The 24,961-nt window shown below is 37.4% G+C and overlaps 1 protein-coding gene across 4 annotated transcripts in view; it reads left to right on the top strand.

Annotated features, from left to right (window-relative positions):
• LRBA (LPS-responsive vesicle trafficking, beach and anchor containing) overlaps positions 1–24,961 on the top strand; it is a 566,714-nt gene that overhangs the window by 519,611 nt on the left and 22,142 nt on the right. For 2 of the 4 annotated variants that reach the window (XM_005871408.2, XM_014543867.1), the window contains exons 49-53: positions 3,250–3,339; positions 7,702–7,879; positions 12,979–13,041; positions 18,335–18,490; positions 24,252–24,419. In XM_005871408.2, the coding sequence (XP_005871470.1) occupies positions 3,250–3,339; positions 7,702–7,879; positions 12,979–13,041; positions 18,335–18,490; positions 24,252–24,419 (655 nt within the window). Of the gene's footprint in view, positions 1–3,249; positions 3,340–7,686; positions 7,880–12,978; positions 13,042–18,334; positions 18,491–24,251; positions 24,420–24,961 lie in introns of all 4 variants that reach the window. The other 2 variants (XM_014543868.1, XM_014543866.1) reach the window with 1 other exon arrangement.

Below are 24,961 nucleotides of genomic sequence, written 5' to 3'. Positions count from 1 at the left end.
CAGGACCTTTTGATTTTTCCTTGGGTCATGGTTTGCATATTCATCCCTTTCTTCCAAATACCACAGCTTCCACCAGAATTAGGGCATGTAATTCCTTATGTTTTAGAGTGCTCTCAGAACCTCCAAAGAGATCTGTCTCCGGGTGCTTACCTCTGCAGTGTATTTTGAAACCTCAATCCAGATTTCAGTTTCCTGAAATAATGTGTTCATCATTATCATCATGAACTCCTGAAGTATTTCTTCCTTCCCTATTCTAGCTGTGTTAAATGGGGGTCACACTGAGCCCCACACCTAATAACAATATAGCATTTCATTTAGTGTTTTGTATGTGCGAGGTACTGTGCTAAGCACTTCATTATTTTATTTAATTTTCCAAATGATTCTATGAGCTGGGAGTTATTATTAGCTCTGTTTTATAGATGGGAAACAGGATTAGGCTACTTGTCCAAGGTCACACAGCAGGTAATTTGTAAAGTCAGAGTTAGCTCTCTGAACCATCCGACAACATAGGCCAAGTGCAGAAACTGCCTGTTCTCTCGCCCTCTTATAGGGGAAAAGGCATTCGGGTTTTTTTGTTTTGTTTTGTTTTGTTTTATCTCTGTGTTTTTTATATATTGGAGTTTCATTTGAAAAGTCATTTCTGCTGCTTCAAACTACACACGTATATATCCACAGTGAGAGGAAAAGACCATTGACTTAAACTTTTCTTGTACGAGTGACACCCAGATCAGTGCCCCCATCTTTCACCTCAGAGCCAATCTTGGGCTTTTCTCTTGCATTGTGCACCTCGACCTGGAGAGATGGGGGACCACCAAAGGCAGTGGTCAAGGGAAAGGGCACTAGCTTTGCTAACTGCTCTTACAGAAACATAAGGCTCACATTCATAAACTCAGCCCCCAAATCTACATATCATAAAATAACAGTGCTCCAATTTTCATCTTTGTGACTACTTCTAGGCTTCACGTTGCCATTTTGTTGTATTTTTTCTTCCTCAACCTCAAGACTGTCCTTGATGTTGATCATAAATTGATTTACCCCCATCAAAAACAACTTAAAATGCAGTTCTGAAATGGTCCTAGTCTCTGTTCTTCACTTCCTATTGGCCTCTTTTCTTGTTTCTAAAGTCTAGGCCCTGTCTTATATCCCAGCCCTTGCCTAGCCACACTGCTCTACTGATTGTGTCTGAACAAACTTGGTGCACTGCAATAATGATGGTGATGATAATAGAGATACCTTATTAATTCATTCATTAGATTGTAAGCTCATGTTTTTTTGTGCTTAGTCTTATCCCCAGGCCCTGCCATAGGCCCTTACAGATATGGAGAAAGGATAGCTGAATGGTTGAGAGTATGAGATCTAGAATGAAGTTGCTTGCATGCCAGTATTGAGCCTGCCACTTAAATACTGTATGACCTTGGCCATGATATTTAAGTTCTTTGTGCATTATTTTCCTCATCTATAAAATGGATATAACAAAGTACTCACATCATGCAGTTTAAAGATGAAATGATATAATTGTAAATCACTTAGAAAAGCTTCTGGTAAATAGTAAGTACTAAATAAAGATTCATTATTGTTGTTGTTAGTAGCCCTCAATGAATATTTGTTAACGGCATAGTATTGCACATCTAATCTGTACTAAACATTTTGCTATATTTTTACATTTGTATCATTTAATCCGTAATATAACAACACTATGAAGTGGGTACTATGCTTACCCACATTTTACAGGAGAGAAAATAGAAACTGAGAGAGAATAATTAACTTACCCTAGGTCACATAGCTTATAAGTGGTGTGCATTCAGGATTTGCACCGGTCTGTTTGACTTCAAAACCCAGGCTACTCCACCATACCCCTCAGCCTTCACAGAGGTGCTTCCCAGTCCTTACTGCCCACGCAAGTCACAGAGCATGCCTGAACTTCCTGGACTGAATGCATCCAACTATTATTTAAACATCCAATTACACTTACCCTGTTTCCTATATTAGGAAGACATTCTTCAAATTGAGACCTGTCTGTGCACATAGTTGATGATCATTGAATGCATAAATGAGTGAATTGCTCATTGTTTCATACACGTTCATTGTAAAAGGTTATTAGTGGTATTCTCTTCAAATAAAAAAAGGAAATTATTACTGGATAATGATTATATTTTCTTGTTTATGATTTATTAATTTACTACAGCCCTGCAGAACATATACAAATTGAAGACCTGTTTTCTTAGGGTTTAAAAAAACTACATGATCAACATAAAATATATTCTCTTATGAATCTGGGGTTTTCTTCATCCTGTTACCCTGGAAGTTAAGAATACTGACTGGGGAGGTGTAAAAGTAGTCTTTATATATCTCTGCTTCCCCCTCCCCTCACATACAACATAGCATATATTCGACCAGCTTATGGATCCAACAGTGAAGAAGATACATACAGTCCTTGCTCTTGTGGGCCTTGTATTTCAGTGGGAGGAATCCAACATAAACAAGTAAACAAATAAAATAATTACAGACAGTGATGGCATCTGGCATTTCCTAGTTTCCCTGCTGGGGGAGTCGTTGGTGATGGGAAGTGAGTGTCTGTGGAGGTGTGCAGGAGAGCCTGGGAGGGGAGTGCCTTGCACAGGGTGCATGCACACAGCTTTCGAACAGGGCACACACATAACACACACATGTTTAGTTTCTGGTTTAACCATCACATGCTTGGATGCAACATATGGCTTTTACTTTGTTGCTTAGCCACCTAAGTTCAAAGAGACTGTCAACAATAATGCTCTTCCTATGGCAAAACTAATAGCATCAAGCCATTCTCACAGGTGCTCTGTTTCTTTCTTCCTCCTTTCCACTGTCCAGGGTGAAATGGGGCCTAGAATCAAAGCCACAATGGGTTTTCTCTATACCTGTAAAAGATTAGCTTTAGTCATCGGGGATGATGCAAGCAGCAAAAAAATGCAAGAAAACAGAAATGAAGCCAAAAAGGACAATTTCTGATTGTAATAGCTGGTTTCTGTTTCATATCACTGAGCGAGATGAGAAAGTTGTGCAGGATTTTACAGGAATGGCTCCCATAGTACTGCAGGATGACCTCACCCTCAATGCCCTTGCCAGGTGCTCAGCCCCACTGTGGAAACACAAGGCTGATTTTCAGCATGAAACAAGCCAGAAGTATGGAATGACATTTTCAGGTGACAGTTGTGGTTCTATTGCTTGTGATTAGCACCTCTTAACCCTCCAACTTGCCCATGCCTTTTTCAGGCTGTTGAAGCTCAAATCCGAAGCTTTGGACAGACGCCTTCTCAGCTACTCATAGAGCCCCATCCTCCCCGAAGTTCCGCCATGCAAGTGGTAAGTGGTGCTTTCACTCTCCTCGGTTCTCGCCTCTTTGAGACCACACTTGACATCCTTAATAGTCTTGCCTTGTACTTGAGATTCTCCACCACGCCTGGGCCTGTTCTCATGCGATGCTTGTTAACCTGCTAACAACCAGCAAAGGATTTCGAGTGCCATCCAGGAGTCTCTGGGAAAGCAGACTTTGCTTCAGTGCTCTGGTGTTTCATCCATTCGTGTTTTGTGCTACAGAATTTAAAGGTTTATAACCATCACGTATCCTCACAGAGAAAAAAAAAATCCAGACATAGGAATGATTTGTTTTCTGGTTTGATCCTATGAGTTTCTAGATTAGTTTTGTTAATTATATTCTTTATGTCCCAGTATGTTTTTCATTTTGGGGATTTTAAAATGAATCCTAATATATAATATATTGTTGCTGAGAGTCAGGGACCTGAGGGAGAAAAAAATAATGGTTTGGTGTACCCCACCATCCAAAGCTTAGTGGCGTAAAACAGTGATCTGTATTTCTTGTGATTCTGAGGCATTTCTTCTGCTCTGCTCCTCCGACCCCCTCACACACTGTTTGGGGGGTAAGGGGGCAGGCTGAGATGTCCGGGCCTCTCTTTCCATGGGGTCTTTCATCATCAAGGACATCTGGAAGGAGCAGGTTCCATCAGAACACTCCTGCCAGACTTCTTGGAGCTCACTTTGGAACTCGCACATCACTTATGCCACGTTCCACTGATCAGAGCAAGTCAGAGGCCTACCCAGAATCAGGAGCAGGGAAATGGACTCAGTCTGCAAAATATGTGCTTATTCTCCTTTTAGAGTTCCTGAAATTCCAGGGGTTACATGTTTCAGTGATTAAAGGAAATAATTTCTTTAAAGAACAGACTATGGGTATTATGCTTTTTTCTTAAATTGTCCCTCAACAAGATTGTTTGTTACTGGTTTAAATCAAGAACATGAAATATACAATCTGTTTCCATAAGTACAGTGAATAATTTGAGATAGATTCTGATTCCATGTTGTGGTGCAGAGGTGGCAGAATTTTGACAGGTTCTAGGAAGGGGAGTGTAGCAGCCAAGAGGGGAGAGATGAATTTGGTCCCTTCTACCTCTGGCTCTTTTCGTTTTTCTTTCTCTTTCCACCTTCTTCTTTGTATCTTTCTCCCTTTTCCCTTCTTTGTCATCATCTTTCTTCTTCCAAGCCTTTTTTTCTAGTTATATGAATTGACGATTGTAATTAACAACAAGCATTTAAAAATTATTTGCATCATCTTTTCCAAGTGTTTTTAAACAGGTGAAATCAGATATAAATGAACATAAAGGATGACTTTAGTGAGCAGAAGACTACACAAAAAGTGAACATTTAGCAGGAACAATGGGAGATAATGACATAAAAATAGTAATAAAAACAGTAAGGATGATTTATGTTTGGGGTTTGGAATTAGTTTTAGTAATAGCTTGTCTGTGAGACTCAGGCCGTGGTGCTGGCTGATGGAGGCCCTGCCGCTGGTCTGTTGCTGTTCTGCCTGGGTTACTGCTCAGCCGTGGCCACTGGGGCAGCCAGAGTTCCTACTGCCAGCCTCCCTCTCCGGCAAAGGGATCACTGGTTCACGGGGCAGGTCAGCTTCACTGGCCCTGGGGTGGGAAGGCACCTGTTCATATGAGGATGGAAGACCATCTCTCCCAGGGGCTTGATCCTCTGAATTGAAAACCTGAACTCCTTTTCAGACACGTGCAAATTGTGTTTTTCATCTTACACATATGTGGGTGGGAAGGAAAGGTGTGTTAGAAAGAAACCAGAGTTGTCAACAGTATGTACACTGAATCTGAGAAAATTGGGTGAAATGTGCCTCATTGTTTCCTACTTCTGCCTCAGACTCAGCTCACAGACACGCCCAGGATGAGGTGAGCTCTGTTTCCTCCTCCCTGTTTCACCAGTTGTCCTGCCCTCGGTGGCTTTTGCCATCATGGCTGACCAGCCCTGTGTGCTGGGGTTGCTGCTGCTCCATACTTATTAGCCATGGATGTGATGGGGCTTGGAGAGAATTTCCTGCTCTTTGCCCACATTGGTGGCTGAAGTCAGGATGGACTGTAGGAACAGGCTGGAGGGAGGCTCCATGTAAGAATGCAGAGGACAGTTCCGGGGGTGGCTTCTGCGGCTTCTTGTCTAAAGTGGCTTGTCCTGGCCACGTGGCCAAGAGTTGCCACTATAGTCACTATGTAAACATTCCTTCTACACGTTGAAGATTTTTCTATGTTTTCTTAAGGGCATAAAATATTGGAATTATTCGACTTGAGTCTAATTGATTTACAGTATGAGCTGTTAAGCTCAAAAATACATATCAACTTCCTTGCAGTGAGCTTTATGATGTATGTTGAACTCTGACTTTCTCAGAGTTTATAAATTGACTTTCGTAAATATTATTTAGAAAACTACATAATTGAAAAATAAAGCTTGGCAGTCTGAGATGATGTTCACTTCCTTTCCCAGGACGTCTTCATAGCTAGTTACATTTTGTTTGATGTTGCTCTTTGTTTCTCATTTTTACCCAATTTCCCAGAATTCCTTAAAACTGTATAAAAGATCCTTTGTATGACAGAGATTACTTACTGATTTCAGAGGTTTAAAAAATAAAAGGTACAAATGTTTATTGTTTTTAGTGCCGTACAGATGAGTTCCCCCATCAACTATCAGTGCACCCCAACACACACACACACACACACACACACACACACACACCCCACGCAAGATATAGCAGAAATTAAAGCCACGGCGTGCTGCATTGAGTGCATGAGCCATAATATACACCAGGTGTAGTAATTAGCAGGCACAGGAAGGCTGCCTATTTGTCTGGTGTTGCTGCTGTTGCTGTATCCCCCTGTGTTTTCACACCATCAGATAGTTGGATTTAATTGAGGCCACATCAGATGAGGCATTACTGACACCTTTAATTGAATGAGCATCCAGGGAGGATTAACTCATAATATTGATTGGCTTTTAGCCACTTGCTCAGAAGGGTGTCTGGGTAGCTTATTAGTTGCCTTTATTTACACCTTTCTGCAAAGAGTGCAAATAGGAATTCTTAGTGCAATATGTTTTTCTAAGTACTCTTAATAACTTTTTTAAAAGGACTGATAATAAAAATGCAAATGTACTTAATTTTTTATTAGCAGTTCTGAACAAATACATGTTAAATATATGTGCTTACACACATTTACATATACCTGGTGTTTTGAAATATGGCCATAGGAAAGCAGCCAGAAGCACTTCATCAAAGCGTTTCAGTTCTGAATGATACTAATCAGCTATTAGAAAATAGACACAGTAGAAGAGAATTGCTGAAAATGTACAGTGCAATTACTGCATGGGAGCCTGCTCCCCCGAAGTATAAATAAAGCCAGTAAATCAGAGTGGGGTTATATATGTCTTGGATTATGACATATGGGTTGTAGGAATGTTCTAAATCCTTAGTAGTCTTCAAGATTTATTTCGTTTCTAGCTATTAGAACAGACAGTGTTTTGTGTGACATTTTTAATTACTTTCTGCTTTTCAGAAGAGAAATCAAAGGTTTTGAGTTTCAGGTTTTTTTTTACCAGAGGGACAGGGGCATCTAGGTATTCCACTTTATTCTTAGCTGCAGCAGAAAACAGTGGCATTTGCATTATAATAGGGCAGTGTTTATGACTTGGTACACTATATAAATATATTGTTTTTACAAGTATATTTAATTATGCATTGCTTTGAAACACTTTTATAATTAAGTTTGTGTATTATATTTGTAACTTATTTCTCTACTGAAATAATACATGCAAGTTGCATAACTATTGTTTATAAATATATATGTTTTAATTATCTCTTTATTTAGTTGTCAAAATTTTCATGCTAACTCAACACAATTTTTGATGATCTTTGGAAATTACCTTGGCTTGCTTTTGTGCCTATTGCCTATTCTCATTTTTTTAAATTTATTTTTTGTACTTGACACATATTAGCAATCAGTATGGTTTAATGTGATCCCCAATACCTTTTGCCTATTTGGAATCTAAATCAAATCATTCTTGTAGTTCTTCATGAGAGTGGGGTAGGGAAGGCAGCCAATAAAATTTATTGATTTTTAAAGTGTTTCTGTTAATGTATTGTTCTTTAATCACCAAAAAATTCAACTGATGACATGCATGAAAACAGGCAAATCAAATCCTAAGTGCTGTTTCTAGGAGCCTATCTGCTCTCTGTGCTCTCACTTGCAATTGTGTTAACACAGTCTCCTCTTCTTTTCCTGCACCCTTTCTCTTCTCGTTTTTCGTTGTCTTTTCCTTCTTGTATGTCTGGGTCTTGTCATGCCCACTCAATAGTATCTCCTCCTGCAGAGCCCATTGATGTTCACAGACCAAGCCCAGCAGGATGTCATCATGGTCCTCAAGTTCCCCTCCAACTCCCCTGTCACTCACGTGGCAGCCAACACCCAGCCTGGTTTGGTGACTCCTGCTGTGATCACAGTCACCGCTAACAGGCTATTTGCTGTGAACAAGTGGCACAACCTTCCTGGTAAGAAAAGAAACATCATTATGTAAGGCATGATAACTGATGAACACTGGATAAAGATATTGTAATATCTACTCAAATATATATCTCAACAATTAAGCTTTTTAACTTTCAAGCATTATTCAGAATCAAAATGTTTAATAGTGTGAAAGGCTTAAAGAAGTCCCATATGAGGCATATAATACAAATGTTAAAACATAGACTATTCTTTGGCATCTGGTGGTTTGTCTTTATTCTTAGGAGATAAATGCTATCTATATATATAAAAGCCTAAGCGACCATTACGACCAGACGACCAAACGACCGGTCGACTGGTCGCTATGACGTGCACTGACCACCAGGGGGCAGACACTCAATGCAGGAGCTGCCCCTAGTGGTCATTGCACTCCCACAGTGGGAGCACCACTTAGCAAGCTTACCGAGTGGCGACCACAGCAGACACAGTGGGGCTGGGATGAGTGGAGCAGCACGGGCTCCTCCCCAGCCACCTGCGCTTGGCGCACTATTACATCCCTCAGGGGATGTTGGACTGCCAGTTTCAGCATGATCCCCACAGGCCGACATCTCCCAAGGAGTCCCAGATTGTGAGAGGGCGCAGGCGAAGCTGAGGGACCCCACTGGTGCACGAATCCGTGCACCGGGCCTCTAGTTTCTAACATAATATTTTAATATAACAACATTTCTATATTATGTCTATAAGTTTTATGCATTTATTTATCACATGTTCCCTTTTTTCCACTTATTCATTTACTGAGTAGACATTTCTGATCCTCTACTATGTGCTTTTTGGTGTGTGACATGGTAGTATTGTGTGGATGATAGAAAAAAGAATACTTAAATTGTCTGACAAAAACCTAAGTACATTCTCATCTTCCATTCAGTGCTGAATAGTTATGGTAGCTGACGGAAAGGTACTGAAGTAACCATTAGAATCATAAACCATCAGAGAATAAGCGACATTAGAGTTCATCTAGTCCAGCCCCACAGTTCTCCTGCGGAGACACTGAGCCGCAGGGAACTCTGCTCGTTCAGTGTCACGTGGGCAGTTAGTGGCAGGGCCAGGTTTGCACTCATGTTTTCTGACTCAGACTTTATGATCATCCCTCTGTGATTTAGTGCCTCTCATTAGAACAGGAATGTTTGGATCTGGATTTAGCACTGTTCTTTTGGCCACTAGTTAGAAATTCTTTTTTAAGAAGGAAAATCAAGTCCTAGAGATTATAGGCTTTTCCCCTACAAGCTATTGTTTGTTTGTTTTCTTAGCGAGGCACCGTGTTTTTAATCTAAAAAAAAGTTATGTGTGTACATTCCTGAATTTCTTCCTCATCACAAGCTATTGTTTAAGGTGGGAAGTTTTTAAAAATAGATTTTAATAGTCTGTTAACTTGTCATTAAATCTGTAAAGTGTAAAAACACTCTCATTTTAATACCTGAATTGTTTGCAAAAATATGTATATAGTTTTGAACAAGGGCCTTATGCCAAATTAAATGGAAGAGTTTTTATAATGGGATAGAATTGAATTGACATTCAAACAAAAATTTGGCACACTGACTATGCTCAGTAAGGTACCCATGATGAAGAATCTGTGTTGGTATCAGAATTTATTAGAGACAGAACATTTTTCTGGCCATTAGAAATGAAATGAATGCCAATATTTGATTAGAGAACAGATTTCAGAAAAAGTTCAGAAGGTAAAAATCAAGGCAAACATTTTTCTTCAAGTGAACTTATTTTAGAGAGGTAAATGTGTATGCAAATACATACTTACTAGAGGCCCAATGCATGAAATTCGTGCAAGGGGCTCGGCCCTCGCAGTAGCAGCAGCAGCGGCTGCCTCGGCCCTCACAGCCCCGGCTTCATCCGGAAGGTCGGCTGGTTGTCCGTTCTAATTAGCATATTACGCTTTTATTATTATAGATATTTTGGGACTAAAGATTATAATTTTATTAACAAATGTGATTTTTGGAGTCTCTAAATGCCACTCATTAGAGAAAAAAACATGCCGGTGGGGTGTTTATCAAATGTGATAAGAGGATTTGCCTACTTTTTGCAGTTACCCTTAGAGCTGGTGGAAGCCCCAGTGCCTGTGACATCAGGGCCACCATGGTGCTTATCCAGGGTGGCTATTGATGGCGGCTCTGAGAACTTCTTCAGTTTAAACAGTGACACCATGTGTGAGGAGAGAAAACCTTTCCATCTGCTGGAAAGCCTTAATTGTTCTCTGCCCCATCTTTACTTTAGCTTAGCAAAGAGCTCGCCCAGAGTATCACCAGGTCCACAGCTGGGACTCAGTGTGGGCCCACTTGCTAAGCACTGATGACCGAGCTCCTGACTCCCCTTTGGAGCAAGCCCGTTTTCCTGACTGTAAAGCTTCTTCCTTCATGCTTGGTTGTCAGGTGTCCTTTTCCCAACTTCCAGCTTTTCTATAGAAATGTAAAGTGGTGTAGGGGCAGCTTCCCTGTGCTAATGTGCCCTTACTATTCCCAGCCCCGTTCACCTTACTGTAAGACAATAGCTTGGGGACTGCATATATTTTGCCAATTCTTTGCCTATAATTCTCCCCAATGAGGCTGCTTTGTGCCTGTATCTTGTGCCACTCGTGGTTTCTGTCCCCACCTTCTGGCTTTACAGTATGACCCAGCAACTCTTCACCAGATAAACACAAAGAATGGTAACATGGTAATACCCAGGTGCTTAGCTTTCCACAGTGTGCTCTCTAGTTCTGAGCTATACCAGTACCTGCACCTAAAGAAATTAAGCACCCATTTTATTAAATCTGTGCCTCCTTTCAGGTATAGTTACATAAATCTGGTCTTTCATCCTATCTTGTGCTACCTTTACCTGTCAGGATGCCTTGATTTAAAGCACCAGTGGAGAACCTTTTTTCTGCCAAGGGCCATTTGGATATTTATAACATCATTCATGGGCCATACAAAATTATCAACCTAAAAATTAGCCTGCTGTATTTGATCAAACATTTAATTAACTCACCTGTATTGCCTTGGCAGGGCCAGACCAAATGATTTTGTGGGTCTTATATGGCTCGCGGGCTAGACATCCCCCACCCCTGATTTAAAACGAATGTCAAAAATCCCTAACAGTTTTCTGCAATGAATATCAAATTCATATTACACTATTGGGGGGGAGGGTATTAGATTCTGTTTCTTTTCTGAGAGCCTGTGATTTCCACAGCTTGTTGATTAGACTACTGGCTCCTGTCATTTATTTCAGTTGTGTCTGAGTCTTGATTTAGAAAAAATATATATCTTTACCCTTCCTTCTCATTTAAAAGCCCTTGCAGAACCTCCATGGGGAAAAAAATCAGCTAATGTTTATAGAACATATTCTAAGTTCTAAATACTGTTTTAATCACTTTACATGTATTCCCCCAACAACCTTAGGATGTAGATTCTGTATTTAGGTTGAACCATATCAAATTGCCATTTTTAATCAGTCAATATGTCAGGTATTGGTAATTTCATGTGGTTTAGCCTAATAAACGTGTCTAACCCATGGTACAGATTAGGAAACACACAGGGACTACATAACTTGCCCAAGGTCACACAGGCAGTCAGTGGCAGAACGAGGACTTGAGACATGACAAAGATGGTTGACTCCTAAACCTTTCACTGACAGTTTGGTTTTAACGTTTCTGAGGCCAGATTCTCCAGGTGCTAGTGTTGGTCGGCACTGGTGTTACTGGAAGTAAATGGCACTGTTGGCTACATCAGAGGCTGTGGTACACTTTCCCAATCATTCCCTGTCTGTATGTGTCCTGTGATTTCTTTACTGGCAGAGCCAGTCATCAGCAAAGAAAATATCTTCAACAAAAAAGAGTGAGTCCTATGACTTCCTCTCTCCAGCTATTTTAATTTCTTATAAACACTCAACTATAATTTTTTGATTGCTATTATTGTACTTAGTTATTTTACCTTCCAAACATCCTTGAAAAGTCGGTATTTACTAACAGGGGGAATGGTGACATAATAAATTTAGAATCTAGTGCACTCATTGGAATGTACCCCATTTTTTCCCCAGCCCCTCAAGGACAGTCAGAAAGACTTCCTAAAATCAGATGGTTTTTAGCAGAGCTCTAATACCCACCAAGCAGCTTAGAAATGCTTGAGTCTATAAAAGGCAGATACTAACCAGGGTGAATGGCTGAGTCATTTGGGGAAAATTATTTGGAAAAGGTCCCAGCACTTAACTATCAGAATTATAAAGCTGAAAAGATCATTTATTCTAAACCCTTCATTTTGGGGTTTATGACTTGCCCAAGGTTGCATTGCTAGCCGCTGGCCCTGCACCTCCTCTCTACCCAAAGACCTCTGCCCTTCACAGGGAGACAGCCTACAGAATCTCTTCTCAATTACCAAAAAAGCATGCCTGAGCCTTTAGAACCGTTTTGAGAATTGAACCAACTATTCTTAGTATGGATTGATTTTTTGTTACGCATTTGCTTCTTGGAGTATTTTAAAATAGAAACCATGGCAATAGTAAATATTAATAAAACTTAAAAAAAACCCTCAAGCCTTTAGGAAAATATTTCCGTCAAATGCATTTAACTAAAACATTTATCTGCAGATAGCTTTCTTTATTTTTATTCAAACTTTCAATTGATTGATTTTAAGTGATGGATGAAATAGTAAATGTTCCCTGACGTAGAGCCTTCCCTTTCTCCATCATAAATTGACGTTTTCGTGGATCCTTTGTGCTGCAGCATTCAAAACTGCCTTTTAAAAAGTAACAAAAAAAATAGTATTTGCTACAGTCAGCAGATGGTTGTCACATTTTGTTTTCAGTGCACTTTACCACTTAATTTTGTTTTGTTGCAGCATCAGAGGTTGCCAGTCAAGCATCTGCTCTAGCTTATGGCCCAGGACTGGAGCCACTGTGATGGCACAGGTTCAGAACAGCACTAATCTAAAATAAATGTTTAATAAGCTCGCCAGGAAAGCACCTGGATTTTTTCCCCCTTAAATTTCACAAAACTATATAATTTGGGGGTTGGAAACAATTGTACGTAAGATTTGACTTGTGCATTTTTATGTAGTTTATGTATGAAAAATAATGCTTTTTTTTAATCTTTTGTGAATTCCAGCTCATCAAGGTGCTGTACAAGACCAGCCATACCAGCTGCCAGTGGAAATCGATCCTCTCATAGGTCTGTCACTTCCTTCTCTCTTTGCGATTCATTAAGCTCTGTATGGTGGCCCTGAAGTGTAGATTACAGTTGTTTTTCACTTGCTGGTTGCTGGGAATGGAATTTTCCTGATAAACCATTTGCATGCAAATTGGAATGCAATGAGCTGTGGCTATGCTGGTATTTCATCAACTCCCCCTCGTTGGTTTGCCTAATTTGAACAGGCCTAGGACGCGTGTCACTGAAAATTAATATGGATGCTGTAATAATGTGTGATTGAGAATGCGCATGAAGTACTGTCAGGATAATATTGGATCTTTTCATCACTCAGACTTGTTGATGAGCAGGAGCGAGGCGCGTTATGATGAATTGGTGCCCCAGTAATGTGATGGAGCTCCTTTGCTAGGGAAATTTTCATAATAACAGTGGGGTTCTTAGCAGCACTGTGTTGTGAAAAATAAAACTGTAGTGCCAGGGTTTCATCATTAAAGGAGATCAATCCTTTCTTCCTGGACCCTCTGTTCATTCGGAGGGGATTAATGGGCAATTGCAGAGCAGTTTCAAAGTTGAAATATATTGCCTAGCCAATGGCAGTGTTAAGATATTCGTATTCATTTTCCTAGGGTCCTACAGCCCAATAAATTGCCATTGGAGGTTAAATTTGTTCAGGGGGAAAGAAAAGAAAAGAGTAGCAGAAAGAGCCATGGGGATGAAATGAGTCCCGGCAGCAGGTGACTCAGAATGCTTACTTGCTGTTCCGCCTTTTGAGTGGCTCTGTTAAAATTGCTAGTTTTAGTATTCTTCATCCTCATGGGTGGGGATTGCAGATGTGGCTTCACTAAGAATTTAAGCTTCAATATTAAAGATGCTATCCAATAACTTTTAGAATAAGAAAACTTAATTGCATAACTATGGGGTATACTACTATTATGGGTGCTTGCATTATGACTGTCAAATTTCCCTGGCACAAATACATTGTTAGGATTTTAAAGTCTTTAAAGGAAGCATTTGAGTAAGCTGATTTAGTAGTTTGAAATTCAAGATATTCCTTGTGTGTATGTCATCCTTTTTGTGATTAAAACCATTGTTTCACCAGAGAGCTAAATGGCCAAGATTTGCAGATAAACTATCAAGATGAGCTACAATAATCTAAGCTCTAAACTAAATCATTTATCATTTCCCCAAATATAAGTGGAAATCTAAGAATTATCTATATGTAGGATAAATGCTACTCTTTTTTCTAAATCTTGTTTTACTTCGAGTAGATATGATTTGCCATGTATTGAAAAATTTTTAAATGCTCACTTTGGTAAAGTTTTAAAAGTCAGAAAAATAGTAAAGCCTATTTGCTAAGTCATTTAAAGCGTTATTTCTGAAGTATATACTTACTATGTACCTTAAAACTTGACAATAAATATCTTATAGTATAAAGTCCATAATTAAATGAATTTGGCAATTACAACCCATTAGAGCAGTGATGGCGACCCTGTGACACGCGTGTCAGAGGTGACATGCGAACTCATTTTTTTTGGTTGATTTTTCTTTGTTAAATGGCATTTAAATATATAAAATAAATATCAAAAATATAAGTCTTTGTTTTACTATGGTTGCAAATATCAAAAAATTTCTATATGTGACATGGCACCAGAGTTAAGTTAGGGTTTTTCAAAATGCTGGCACGCCGAGCTCAAAAGGTTCGCCATCACTGCATTAGAGTAAGCATAGGTGAACATTTTTGGTGAAGGACCAGATAGTAAATATTTGAGGGTTTGTGGGCCATAAGGTCTCAGACACAGGGACTTAACTCTGCTGGTATCACACAAAAGCAGCCATGGACAATGTGTAAACAAATGAGCATTGCTGTGTTCCAGTAAAAATTTATATACAAAACCAGACATGGGCAAATTTGGCCTGAGGGCCATAGTTTTATTTCCTGCTCCAGATCACTGGTCATCACATTGTTTGCTCTTATATCTCCTAAAATAATTGTTTAAAACCATGTACCTTCCCACACGCTTTTAAGTTGACAGCTGAACAGTTTCATCACAAGTTTAAATAGTTGCAAAGTGTATAAAATTTTAAATATATCCAATAGAATCTAAATATGAAAAGGAATCACAAGCATTTTGTTTTTAAAAAATGTATAAAAATCTCTAGTTGAAAATTGTACATTATTTCTTTTTCATCTTGAATTTATATTTTCATTTTACTTCCCCTGTACAATTATAACTTTAAAATTTATGGAAAATTAAACATTTTAGACATTATGAAACATAAAAACATTTATTAGAAATATATTTTTAATGAAACAGCTCCTGTGTTCATGGATGAATATTACTTGTTGCTGAATGGGACAGGATTTGTCAACAGTTCTGTTTACTTTTTTTTGTTTTGTTATGGGTGGAAACTCGGATGAATGTCACTCACATGAGCAAATAAATGGGAAAAGAAAGAGTTTTGTTTTAATAATGTCACTCAAATCGTTGAGCTCTTTCTGGGTTATGTGAAAACATTCATATACCTGTCTATTAAGAAATATCATTATGGTCTATCATTCAACAGCCATTTTAACAATCTGTCACTGAAACTTATTTTTAATGATCTATCAATTGACAGCCTGATTAGATACTCCTGCCATTTGATTGAAAGCATTGAATTGGAAACCACCTGCTCTGCAGAATGATTTGCTACCTACACATTCACTTTTCAGCATCACATTATAGTATTTTGAATTTTCCATTTTTTTGGCTTTCAAGAGGTTCTTATATTCTGAGGTGAAGCACCATAGTAAGATTCTAGGTAGGAGAGAAATATGCCTTAATTTTATCTAGTGGAAGAAAAGCATGCCAAAGGCGAGGTTAGAAAGGAGTCCTTAGGCCAGTGGTTCTCAATCTTCTGGCCCTTTAAATACAGTTCCTCATGTTGTGACCCAACCATAAAATTCTTTTTGTTGCTACTTCATAACTGTAATGTTGCTACTGTTATGAATCGTAATGTAAATATCTGATATGCAGGATGGTCTTAGGCAACCCCTGTGAAAGGGTCGTTCGACTGCCAAAGGGGTCGCGACCCACAGGTTGAGAACTGCTGCCTTAGGCAAACCTGTTTCAGGCAGAACATATGAAAGTTGAACTAGAAGTTGATTCCCTTAAAACGATCTGTGCCTGTGTATCCTTGAGGAAATCCCCAAGGGGTATGCACACCCAAGTTTGAAGACTGCTTATCTAGACAAATAAATTTACCTAATTTTCAGGACATAAAAATGCTTTCAGCATTGAATCTCAGGAGGTATGCCAGAGAAAACAATAAGATAAAGGAAAGGCAGTTGTGAGTTATGTAGGTTGTATAGGTTGTACAGATTAGATAGGTAGGTAGGTGGATAGATGATAGATAGATAGATAGATAGATAGATAGATAGATAGATAGATAGATAGATGTTGCAATGTTAACTTATAAGTAAGCACTTACATGGAATAAAATAATTCATCTGAATGCTCAAGGGGCAACAGACTTTATTCGTTGGCACTTTGTGGTCATTCAATTCAAAATATGCACATGCCCAGATCTGTTAAGCTCCTAAGAGATCACACCCCAAAAGAGGCCAGTATCAAACTTTATATCATAGGAGTAAAAGTCATATAAACACTGAGAAAAAATGGACATTTTTTACAATTTTCATGTGGAATAAAATACTGTAATAACCAGTCTAGAAAGTACTACATACCTTGTTTTTAATTGCTAGGTCTCTTGGGATTAAAAAACAACTGAATTGTATCCCACAGCTTCACTCCAGTGGGATACTAATGTCTCTCTGTGATACACGGTGATACCCATAAAAGTTCTCATCTGCCAGTAACTTCCCTTTGTGTGGAAGGATGGAGGAACGTTCCCAAACTGGAAACCTGCCCTTTTAACTACTGCTGTTACTTTCTAGCCCATTAATCACCCAAAAGAATATGAATCCCATTATCAAACAGTTACCTAATAACCTTATAGTTAAGTTGTGTAGTCAGACACTAGCAGAATTTTGCAGTATTACACATGTATATGTTTGCCATGTTGTAATGCCCTGAAGGCAGGGAATATTTTATTTCTCTGTGTCCCCAGGTGTTCCCAGCAGAGCACTGGAGAGTATTTTGAATGCAGTTTTCTTCTGTATTATTCGCTGAGCCTTCCATTAAATTGGCCACATTAACTTAGTTATTATAAACAATGAATATAATATAAATATTTTCCTATTTTTATCAATAATGCATTTATAGTACTTTTAAAACTACAGACTATAATACAAAATATGTAATAATCCGATGCAGAAATTTATTGTTTGTTCCAATTTCTGATACAATCAAGATTCTTTAGCAATGTAAGAATCATTATTTATGTTGGAAAGTTGGTGTGAAATACCCCTGAGATGACTAGAAACAAAGCTTTCTATTTGGCTGGCCTCATAATGCCAAAAAAGGCACCTCGGTGAAAATTCCTTTTCTGATAATGACATACTTGATAGTGTGTTTCTAGAGGATTATTACTCTTCCCGCGTGCTTAATGTCGCTCCGTGTCTGACCTTGTGCCTTGTGACAAACCCCATCTCGGGTGCTCTGTAGCACTTTGAAAACACACTGCCAGGCTGTCTTGTTTTATTGCTTACATAAGGGGTAAGAAAGTGGCCGCGTGCTGTGCTTTGACTTTTTCAATTACAAGTATCTTTAATAAATAGTCGTTCTCCCCTTTCCATACATGCAAGTGCAGCTGTAAACAGGGGGAAGGGGAGTTCACATCTAGTCAAATTAAAGACCTGTTACAGCCAAAGTAGTACAAGATGCTACAATATTTCAGCTATATGACATTTAAATTCTAATATCTCTTCCTTGTGACAAAAAGTTAAAGGTAATGGATTGTCACAACACGAATCCATTCTCATGGCGATAGGTGTAATGAGATTGTCAGAAACACAAACCTAACCATGCTGCAATCTGCAGATTGTAATCTAGTTTGGTCCTGCCCAAGAGCTAGAAAGCGTGTTCCGGGAGTCGCACACTCTTTTTAAATTGTAGCATGTTATTGTTTCTTTCCTCTAGGCAAAATTTCTTACTGAGATGTTGGATTTAGCTGCCCACATTCTTCTAGCATTCGGATGTGTTTTCCTATTTGGTTTTTCAAATATTACTATATTTAAAATTAAAGATCAAATATTCCCACCCTGGAACATGCTGCTTCTCCTCCCTCACCCCCTATCCTGAGCATGACAAACTATAGGATTTCTTTGCACGTGTGGGTTTAGTAAGCTTATTTTTTTCTCCCTCTGTTCTCATAGCCAGCAATACAGGAATGCACAGGAGGCAGATCACTGACCTTTTAGATCAGAGTATTCAAGTCCATTCCCAGTGCTTTGTCATCACTTCCGACAACCGCTACATCCTCGTCTGCGGCTTCTGGGATAAAAGTTTCCGAGTCTATTCTACAGACACAGGTAACTGTTACTTTCTTCATCCGTGAACTAAAGTTTACTTTAAGTAACATTGAGACACTTAGAATGCTTTCTCGTCGTCTTCCTTCCAAAAATTACATGATTCTAACATTTATAAAATAAGGAAAAGACACTTTTCCCCAGTCTACTATATAGTCTACCATTAAGTATTTATAAAATAAGGAAAAGACACTTTTCCCCAGTCTATCTAGTCTACCATTAAGGTAGCTTCAGCATGTTTTTAAGAGGCAGCTTTTTATAGTAGATTTGTCACCCAAGTGGTGGTATGTAAATACCATATGCACATGTATTTGCATAATCTTATGACAAGTGCATATGTGTGTGTATGTGTGTGTATTTTCCCACTTTTGTATTATTTAAAGGATTTTTTTCCTTACTGAAAATTCTCATTAGGTGTATTTCTTGGGAGTAGAAATCTTCATCCACCCAATTCTGCATAGAATCTTGCTGAAATCTACACTATCATGAAGAAAAGTAGCTGACTACTGATTTTATATGACAGCTCTTGTTAGAATATAAAATGTTAAGTCTATATATTCATTTGCATGCAGGACAAACCAAACTCACCTCGGAATTATGACAGGAGACCTGATCCAATAAATGCATATACATTTTTGCATCTAGGAAATGTAGAAACATTGATAAATTTCATGGAGTCTCTTTAAAATATTTTAGAAATTGTTAGAGGATTAAATAAACATGTAGTAAGTATATAGATGAATATTTAAAAATAATTAAAATGAGATAGTAATGCATTAGAACTTGATGGATACTGTGGAAGTACATATTTCAGCTAAAACAAGGGTCTACAAATATCTTGATTTAAATGTTTTGGGAATAGAAAATTCTCTCACTGAATTTTCTAGTTTATTAAATGGTTTACAGCAAGTCATCTTTCAGTCTTGTTAATGATGTTTATAAAATGTGTGAGTCCATTCTTCTGCCTTAGTAAGTACAGTGTATTGAAAAGATAATTGCTGGTATTGAAGGAGTTTGTCCTAAGTGTATTTTGGTGACAGTATTATCACAGCTATGAAAGAGTAGGGAAAATAGTTGAACATGTACTGTTCCTACAGTAAACCCTACAAGTTGTTTTTAGGCAGGATTTTGTTTATGTTTTATTTAATGGAATTGATGATCTAGGGTTTTTTTAATAATTTGCATCTTTATTCTGTATGTCCAGAAAGAAAACCTCCTCATTCAAATCCTTATGATTAATTGGGCTTTTATTACATGTTTAGGTCTATGAGGTTGATTACTGTTGAACGTAAAACTCCTCTAGAATTCGTTAAAAATGCAATGGGGATTGATACGTTTTCCTAAAATAGCTGTATAATTATAATGAATTTTCTCTGATTTAATAACAAAATTTAAACCTTTACTTTCACCATGTGGTAATGACAACACTAGCACTATTTGACCTCAAATTGTGCTTCCTGTTTGCACAAATTTTCAGATCAAAATTGCTTCATACTCTTAAAGATTTTCTTAAACATCCTTTTAAATTGCACATGGTTTTTTACACATTTTTGAAAATTATTTTTTGAATGTATATGCAGTAAATTTCATTATTTGATATACAGTTCCATTAGTTTGGGCAGACTACAGAGTTCCATAACCACCACCACAAGAGATGTGCAGAGTAGCTCTCACCCCCAGAATTCCCTGTGCTGCCCCTTTGTAGTCAGCTCTTCTCCCTCCTCAACCTCTTTGCAACCACTGATCTAGTCTTCATTTCTAGGATTTGCCTTTTCCAGAATGTCATATAAGTGCAATTATATATTGTCAGTCTTTGGTTTTGACGTTTGAGGGCTCTTGAGTTTATTGTCCATTCATATCATTTTTAAAAGGCATTGGATATTAATATTTGTAAAATTGACCTTACATTATGAAATAGTTATAATTAAGATAATTCTATAGAGCTTACAAAATTATTTCACATGCATATTGTTCCAGCCTCACAATAATCTTCTGATACAGGACAGGTGTCCTTATCCCATTTTTCAAATGATAGCCCTCATATCTTTCTTAATATCTTTTATACAAATAAACTCGGATGCTAGTTTTATTTAAAATAATTTCAGTTAGGTTAACTATGTGCCTTACAAAATGTGTACATGACAATAGGAATATTAAATATATTATCCTAAGTTTAGCAGAGAAGCAAGGGGAAAATTGTATGATCAATAACATATAATGGCTTAAAAAGGGGACATCTGTAATACTTTCAACAATAAATATAAATTTAAAATAATAATATATAATTGCTAAGCTATCACGAGTGTTGAATTCAATTATATTTTAGCACATAAGCAAAAAAGAATCCTTATTAGGTTTGGGATGGGGAGGGGGAAGAAACACGGTTGTAACAGGAAATTCTTTTAACATAAATCATGTTTTCAGGACACAACCAGAGCAGCAGAGGCAACAATAAAACCTTCCCTCAGCAGTGGGAATTATTTTCAGGCCACATTTTAGATTCAGTGGTGTGGAGTCCTGAGCTTGAATTTTTTTTATTTGTAGCACAGCTGTCAAATAAAACATTAACTAGAAAATTTGTTCTGTCAAAAAAGGGATATTCTAGTGCTTGTGGTAATATTTGATATTAGTATGTGGAGAGGTGGACTGGTATTAAAGGAAACAAAAAATAAAGGTTGAGGAACACTTATGAGATTATCAGAAAATAATTTACCAAAAGAGCAGCAGGTATTTATATGCTGTGATTTATTTAGGAAGAGTGAACTTCAGCCTCGTAGCAATAACAAATATCACTGAGAAAGGCTGCCAGAACAGGAAAAAGTTAACTTTAAAAAATAATGTTTTTCAGAGTTGAGCCCAAAGTATGCATTGTAGAGAATAAGATTAATTTGTAGTAAAGTATGAAACTCTTTATATATTAATACTTAAATGTCACTCGCTCATTTTTATCTTCCCTGGCGCCCAGTATACTTTAGTTCTACTTATTATTCCCACTAATCCTACCCTGTACTCTTCCTTTTATAAAACTAATCACTGTTCCTAGTTATATATCTGTGTTTGTTTAATGTCTGTCTGCCCTACTAGACAGTCAATACTCTGGGGGCAGGGACCACGTCTATTTGCCATGTCTGTTTACCGCTATACAGATGTGAGGAGGCCTCCTGCTTGGCACTTAGTAGGTGCTTAGTAAGTGTTTGTTGAATGGAAAGTCACTGTGATAACTTTTGGGACAAAATTTAAAACACTAGGAGATTGTAGTTGGAAAAGAAACCACAGTGAGCGAGTATCCATTTTCCTGACACTGGTGTTCTAGATACAGAGTGATGACTCAACTGATGAGAATTAATAATGAATCTTGGATCATTCTGTCACTATGCTTACTCCATCCCACTTTTACAGATAAAGCTTTTCACTTTGTCCTCACATGAGCTGGAAATTACACAAGTTACCGAGTGAGTAGCTGCTCTTTTGCAAGCGCCAGGTGCACATTGGAGGGCTCTGGTTTCCTCTGTGCCACGTACCCCACATACCTCACGTAGCCACTTGTAGTTATTTCACTCATTCTCACTCCTGCGGCCCACTGAGTTGATGGGTGTCTAATCTTAAATGAGCCTATTCTAAATGACCTATTTAAGTCCCTCCTAGTTTACACGCTCTCAGCACTTAGGTACAGGCTGAGCCAGAAGTCGCTGTACATACTCCGTGATCAAAACAATCACAATGTTGTGGTCCTGTTTATTTAGTAGTTGAAACTCACTGATTTAACCTTCAGTTTTCTAACCTGGCCTAAGAGTGACCTACTTAACTTCTCTCTTGCCCTTTGAAAGCCCTGCCTCTAATTTAAGCCCACCCATTTCACACTAAATCTCCACTTTGTTCAGCATGAAAATTGTAAATGATGTGAAAATTATTACTCTTTTTCATATTTATTTGCTCTCCCCCCCCCCACTTTTTATTCTACAAAGTCTTGAATTCTTTTTACCATATTCTTTATTGATGTAGCTGGTTTTAAAAAAGAAATGTTTTAATGTCAGTTTAAAAGACTGAAGGAATTAAAAAATGAACATTTTTAATATTTTGCAGTTAAAACACCTGCTTTTACCAAAGTCTTTATTCACAGGAAAAAATTGTTTAAAGTGATTTTTATTAATTTTGCAAGTTTAGATTGAAATGAATCTGATTTTAAAGTTACTAGTAGTAGTCTTTGTGCAAGAGTGGAAACACTGTATTTGACTTTTCATTTGATTTAGAACAAATATATTTCAATGTTTTATTTCTAAAATTGCAGCACTTAAAATAAGCTTTACATTTATTAAAATAGAAAATTAAAACAATTTAATGTAAATATTTTAGTTATGTTTATTATTATCTTAAAAAGTTAAATACATGTACATGCCAAAACTTAATTGAGACCGGTAAATATTTTAGTTATATTTATTATTATCTTAAAAAGTTAAATACATGTAGATGCCAAAACTTAATTGAGACCATCAGCTTTTGAATAGATTATGATGTGTTCCAAGTTAAGCATGCAAACTTTTTTTCAGCTTAGTGTCTTTTTTCCTTGAACATTTGAGTTATGTTCAAATGACCCCTGAAATACTTATAAAAAATAAAAAGTCATGGTAAATATTAAGGATAGATATTCTATGACATTCATTTTTAGATTCTTCAAATATTTCAAAGGCAAATGTTGGCTAGAAACTATAGGGATGGAAGGGAAGATCTACGGGTATTTAATTCTTTGGACAAGTTTGTGTGAATTATAAATATCATATCTAATTAAAACAAAGATTCTAATAAGTGGGGCTTTACTTTTTTTCTGACACCATTATGTGAACAATTCATGCTGTATTTGAAGCCCTAGATACATAGTAAGTTCACTGGGTTCCTTTCCCCCCATCCTGCCCCCGCCCCAAGTCATTAGTTTAGATAAACTGCCTTAATCTCAATTTTATCATCACAGCCCCCCCTAGGAAATTTTCATCATTCAGATGAAATTAAAACAAAGAAATAGTGACCTGGTTCAGATTGCAATCACAGTATATTAGTCCTTTTAGCAAAACTTAGTTCATGTAATCCCGATTTTAAAAAACAAGCTCTCCAAAGTGACTTACATTGAAATGCATTCAATTTTTACTAAGTCAGAGAGGGGTTTGTATTAGTGAAGTCTGAAGTATAGAGTACTTCTAAAAGGCAACTAAGTTTTGTTGTGTTTTGAATCATATAGACTAGAGTAACTTAAGAAAATGTTGAAGTGGTTCCCAATAAGGGTTCCCTGGACCTACTTCCGTCAGTAGATATGATGCATTTGTAATTTATAGTAGCTATTATAATGATACTAGAGGCCCGATGCATGAAATTCATCAAGGGGCTCGACCCTCACAGCCCCAGCTGCCTCGTGGCCCTGTGGCCCTGCCCACTGGTTGTTGGAAGGTCGTTCCGGAAGGTCATTCCACCATCCGGTCTAATTAGCATATTAGCTCTTTATTATATAGGATGGTGTCATAGTCCTTAAATATTATAGTTTGAATTGAAAATAGTTTTTTCCTTTCAAAACATTATTATCACAGTTTATTTTTTTGTTTGTGTTACTATCCAAAGAAAACTTTTAGATTGGACCAGATCAAATTTTATTATAAAATCTGAATAATCAGAATCTGAGTTTATAAGGCTTTATTACCTTATAAGTGAAATGGTCATAATGAGCGGAAATTTTTTTTAATTTTATAGCAATTTTAAAGAATATTGTTTTGTGTTTCAGGAAAATTGATCCAAGTTGTGTTTGGCCATTGGGATGTCGTCACTTGCCTCACTCGTTCTGAGTCGTATATTGGGGGAAATTGCTACATTCTCTCTGGGTCACGTGACGCAACCCTTTTGCTCTGGTACTGGAATGGGAAAAGCAGTGGGATTGGAGATAACCCAGGCAGTAAGTACATTTTATTTTATAACTTTTACAAGTGAAATGTAATAACAGTTTGTAATAAAGTTATCTTTTACATCATGGTGAAAGCGAAACTGAATCATCAAGTAGTTTTAATTTCTTAGTTAAAATTTAAGAAAGGTCTAGATAGCCTCATTATTGACATTTTGTGACCACTGATAATTCAAATCCAAGTGTGAAACCTCATTTTTCACATTATAGGTTATTCTTATGATCTGAAAATGCTAGTTCTTCATTGTAAATGGCTGTCATCACATAAAATAGAGGTGTTTCATTCACGAATAGTAAGATATAACATAAAAAGAATAATCATATATTATCTTGTTTATTGAATTCATATTTTAAAAGAGCAAAATTATAATTTCATGGAAACAAACCATTCTTTATAAAAAAATATGCTTTCATTTACATATTAAAAGGTAAAGCAGGTCATAAAAGGCCAATATGGAATATTCAAATGGCTCTTGGTTTTTCAGATGGGAAATGAAAATGTTCAGCAACAGCCTTAAACGTCTTTATGAAACTAT

Source organism: Myotis brandtii, unplaced genomic scaffold (assembly GCF_000412655.1).
Source record: "Myotis brandtii unplaced genomic scaffold, ASM41265v1 scaffold34, whole genome shotgun sequence".
Classification (NCBI taxonomy): Eukaryota; Metazoa; Chordata; class Mammalia; order Chiroptera; family Vespertilionidae; genus Myotis; species Myotis brandtii.
Note: the sequence above shows the minus strand (reverse complement) of the source record. Positions and strands in the feature narration are given on the sequence as shown.